At 37.0% G+C, this 4,366-nt stretch overlaps 1 protein-coding gene across 1 annotated transcript; it reads right to left on the minus strand.

The window, feature by feature from the left end:
- On the minus strand, positions 1-2,478 carry LOC128193219 (uncharacterized). Its single transcript, XM_052866554.1, has one exon. The coding sequence runs from the start codon at positions 2,443-2,445 to the stop codon at positions 145-147; it is 2,301 nt and encodes a 766-aa protein (XP_052722514.1). The 5' UTR covers positions 2,446-2,478; the 3' UTR covers positions 1-144.
- Between the last annotated feature and the right edge of the window lie 1,888 nt (positions 2,479-4,366).

Genomic DNA, 4,366 nt, shown 5'->3' on the forward strand with positions numbered 1-4,366 from the left:
TTAGCACTTTGTTATCAGCAAGAGCAAGAAATGCATATATACATATATTTTTAAGAATACACATAATGAGGTATAATGGTTAAATAAATTAAATATCCCCAGCTTTACACTAGATTATAAAATGATTGTTAACTTTAAGAATAGTTATTTGGGTCGGGGCTGTTTGTGGATGTCATCAGCTTGGTCTGGGGTGTGGTTTGGAGTGGGTGATGGAAGGTTCCCCCCACTACTTGTCTTCATTTTTCTCATACTTTTGATTCTAGCTGTAAGGCCAGCCTGTTGGTTCAGAAAAAACTGGTCCTCATCCTCCAACAGCATCAGAGCTCCAATCTGATGCACACTCTGTGTTTTACAGCCTTTGTTTACGCAATTTTGTTGTGAACTGACTGCTTCAGAACACTCTTTGTTAATAGGGACTAAATTGTTAGAGTTTTGAACATCTTGTTCTGTGGTAGATCTATTGTTATTGCTGTCTTTTTCTGACTTTCCATGTGGGTCAGCCAAATGGTATGAAGAATTTGAAATTGAAATGGTGTCTTTTGAATTCTTTTTGTTCACATCATATATTTTCTTGAGTCGTTTCTGTGGGGTAGAGCTCGTCTTTTCGTCCAATGACTTCCTGGACCTGTTACCGTTGCTTGTGTCTGATTTCTCACTTCTCCTTGTTTCCACTGGTCTCTTACGAGAACTGTGTCTTGATTTCTTTTTCTCAAGCTGTTTCTTTGCCTCTTCTATGCGAAGTCTTCTAGCTAACACTTTCCTCTCAACACAGGCCACTTGGAGGGACACATGCATAGAACTTGGGCTGCATTGGTAGGATTTTAGTGATGAGACAAATGTTGTGAGAGGGTGATCTTGATTCAATAGTAACTTATCTGTCTTACTTGATGGATTAGCATCATCCTTATACTCTGTCGTCTTCTTGTGGTTGACACTACTTATTGTTTGAGACTGTTCCAATCTTTTGCTTTTGTTCTCTGGTTTATCTAGAATTTCAGATGGTGACTTGGAATATCTTTTCCTTTCTGGATTTTTGTTGTGTATAATGGTGTTTCCTCTAGGAGCTGCAGTGGAACTTGTCTGAAGGGCACTCAGTTTGGAAGGTGTTTGTGTTCCTCTATCATTACACGGAGTTGGCAGATTCCCCATTGGTAGACTCTGTAGTGTTGGCTTCTTTGTTGCTGTTTTGTTTGGACTTTTGCTCCATGGTTTCCTCTTGTGTTTTCCAGTTTTAGATCTGTTCTCCGAATTTGCCAATAAACTTTTTGAAATTCTTATTTTTTCTGGTTTGGTGAGTGAAGTTCTTTTGTCTGCATTCTGAAGACTCTGCTCTGTAACATTTCTCTTTTGCAGTAATTCATGGTCTTGAATTTCGGCAGAACCACCGTCCCAGATATGATTAAGCATGGTTCCTTGCTGTATTTTGGGTATGTGTCTATGTTTTTCCAATGTCACAGAACATTTCTCCAGAGCAAATGTAGGTTGAGTGTTGAAGCAATTGCCTTTTCTTGGCGTAGTTTCTGTGTTTTCCCCATTTTGTGGTGGTTGAAGGTTTTGAGGTCCTAATCTTTCTACATGTACCGGACTAAGTCCACTGGTGTCACTTGTCACATTGCTGGAAGGCTCTGCATCTTCTGTATACAAATTCATCTTCATTACACTTTCAGGTTCTTTTGTAAATGTTTCTTCATTAAATAGCTCTTTTTTTATATATTTATTTGGAGAAACATTGTCTGTCTCATTCAGATTATATGTCATGGTATCATTTTGTTCTAATTCAGTTGCACCTTCACTAGATAGATTTTGTGGCCATGCATGGTCAGCTGGAAACTCATCAATCTGGCAGTTAGTTGATTGTAGAAAAGTGAGCCATGCTGTGTCGACTGCTCTGATGGACTGCTTTATCAAAACCTTCATGGTCTGTATAAGTTCCTCTGGGTATAAGGCAACACCACTGTTATGCTTCGAGTACTGAAGGCTACTACAGCATTGTATAAACGCCTTCGTGCTTAGCAACAAACTCTCAATATTCAACTGAAGAATTTTCAGCATATGTTCATTGAAGTTTGTCTGATTAAATCTGTCCATTTTCTCCACTATATCTGACATCTTGGACAGACTCTTCTGACAGAAGCTGGTCTCTCGCATTGTCCAGCTGTCATTAAAAAAATCCTGAAATTCAATTAAATGCTTCTTGAATAATGTGACAGTGCTTTCCAAGGAACAAATGCTAGCATCTGATGAAGCTGATGGATCTGTGTGAGAATTCCCTTGCAATGGAGAATTTGAGCCATCCACATTCGAATAGATGTTGCTGATGCAAGAAGTGAACATTGTGTCCTCCTCGCTATCATCAGACAAGTAGTCAATGTCGCTTACACTGTCACTTTTTACAGGCAGGCCCTGTCTCTTCCATAGGCTCCCTTTATCTGATGGATCACCCATCCCAATGATTTGCAACCTGAATTAAAAATACAAAAATTTAGGCATATTTCATGCAACATTTGAATTAATTTTAGTTGTTAGATATACTTACACAGGACTTAATTAATATAATCCAAATGCATCCTTATAATTATTCAGCAAGACTGAACAAAGAAACTTAAAATAATGAAAATGTGAAACATAACCTAGCTGCACCACACTCGCAATACATTGCAACTACTTAATATATGCCAGTGGATTATAAGTCAAGAAGTTGCTCTGGTTGCAAGGAAATGTAGGCTATTTAATTTTGAGGGGATCAAGTATACGGTAAAAATAACTTACCAAATCAACTAAGTAATTGTTCTTAATGTTCTGCTATAAAAAGGCATGTTAAAGAGTTGATATATAATGTTTAAAGCTGAGACACCTGAGCTTTGGATGTCTTGGGGACAGTCAGGTGTAATACATTTATTTAGTTACACTATCCCTGGTGGTAATTAAGGATCCTCGACACCCTCTGACTTCTACTTTTTATGATAGTACATCACAACATGGTGATTTTAGGGTATTGTAAATCAGTTTATATTGCCAAACTTTGTTGGTTATCTCGTTATCTCTGTGGCGCATTGGGTGTTGCTTTGGTTTACCTACCCGCAGGTCCTGAGTTTGAATGCTGCAGGAACTTCAGGCACGTAGCATCCCCCCCCCCCCCCACACACACACTTTTTAAAGATTTTTCTTAAATTTACATACTAGTACAAAAAATTGAATTAAGAATGGCGTCGCCCCCCCCCCCCCCCCACACTTTTATGGGGGCCATGTAAGAATTGAATTGAAAATACGGAAATAAAGAGCGAAATTGAAGTTATCGCATAGCCCCCTAACTCCGTCACTACCCCAACTCCGTCACTTTCGGGAAACTCCTCGCCGTTTGAAATCAAGTTTGATTATGACGTCATTTTTTGCATGTCAAAAATCTTTAATCAAATGTCAACAATTTGCTACGGTTAAATTTAAGAATGTGTCAAAAAATAACAGAATTAAACCTTGTTTATTTTATGCACCATTAATAGCGTGAAATCAGCTAAAACTTTTTCACGGGTGCACTAAAATATCGATATTTCTGACATGCGGGCCCATTCGATCATTTACAGTGGTCAGTCATTTCAAGAGATGTCAAGATGAAACATTCTACTTGTAATACATCTTGGATTAACGTAATAATACATTTTTTTCAGTCCGCAATAGCCTTTATGCACTACTCTTGATGATAACGTCAAATCGCTCATGCCGTAACTTTTGCCTTATAGAGGGTTACAGATATATCCGGTATATCGCTATTTAGAATCTGCTACATTATTAAAAATGTAATAAATGAATAATGTGATAAGTAATATATTAGTTAATGATATAAAATATTTGAAATATGTAAGGACATAAATCAAACGGCATCCATACATTCTGAAAAGACCATTGTGATTGTTTTTACATGGACCCATTTTTTATTCTTGCGATCATTTCATTTCGATTAAATTAAATACAATTTATATTGTAAGTACCATTTTTACTTATTATAACTTGGCCTAGATACAAATGGAGTTTTAGCTAAATTGTTAATGTGTCTTCATTCCCTGCCATATCATAGAGCATGTGGGTGACGGAGTTAGGTTCATAAGATATGATAAGCACGCGTGATAAACGTCGTATTCAGAGGGCTTATTTGAATAAAAATAAAAATATTTTTGTTAATTATCTTATAAATTATATTGTTTCAGATTATATTAAGTGATTGCAAATGATAAAAACCACAAAAATTAATTTACAGAGAAACGCGGGAGGTTTTCTGCTTATGGTGACGGAGTTTGGGTACTCGGGGATAAAGGTACATATATACATGCCAGTGTAGTGAACATTATATGCATTATCTTCTGCTTGATAA

This window comes from Crassostrea angulata, chromosome 7 (genome assembly GCF_025612915.1).
Source record: "Crassostrea angulata isolate pt1a10 chromosome 7, ASM2561291v2, whole genome shotgun sequence".
Taxonomy (NCBI): Eukaryota; Metazoa; Mollusca; class Bivalvia; order Ostreida; family Ostreidae; genus Magallana; species Magallana angulata.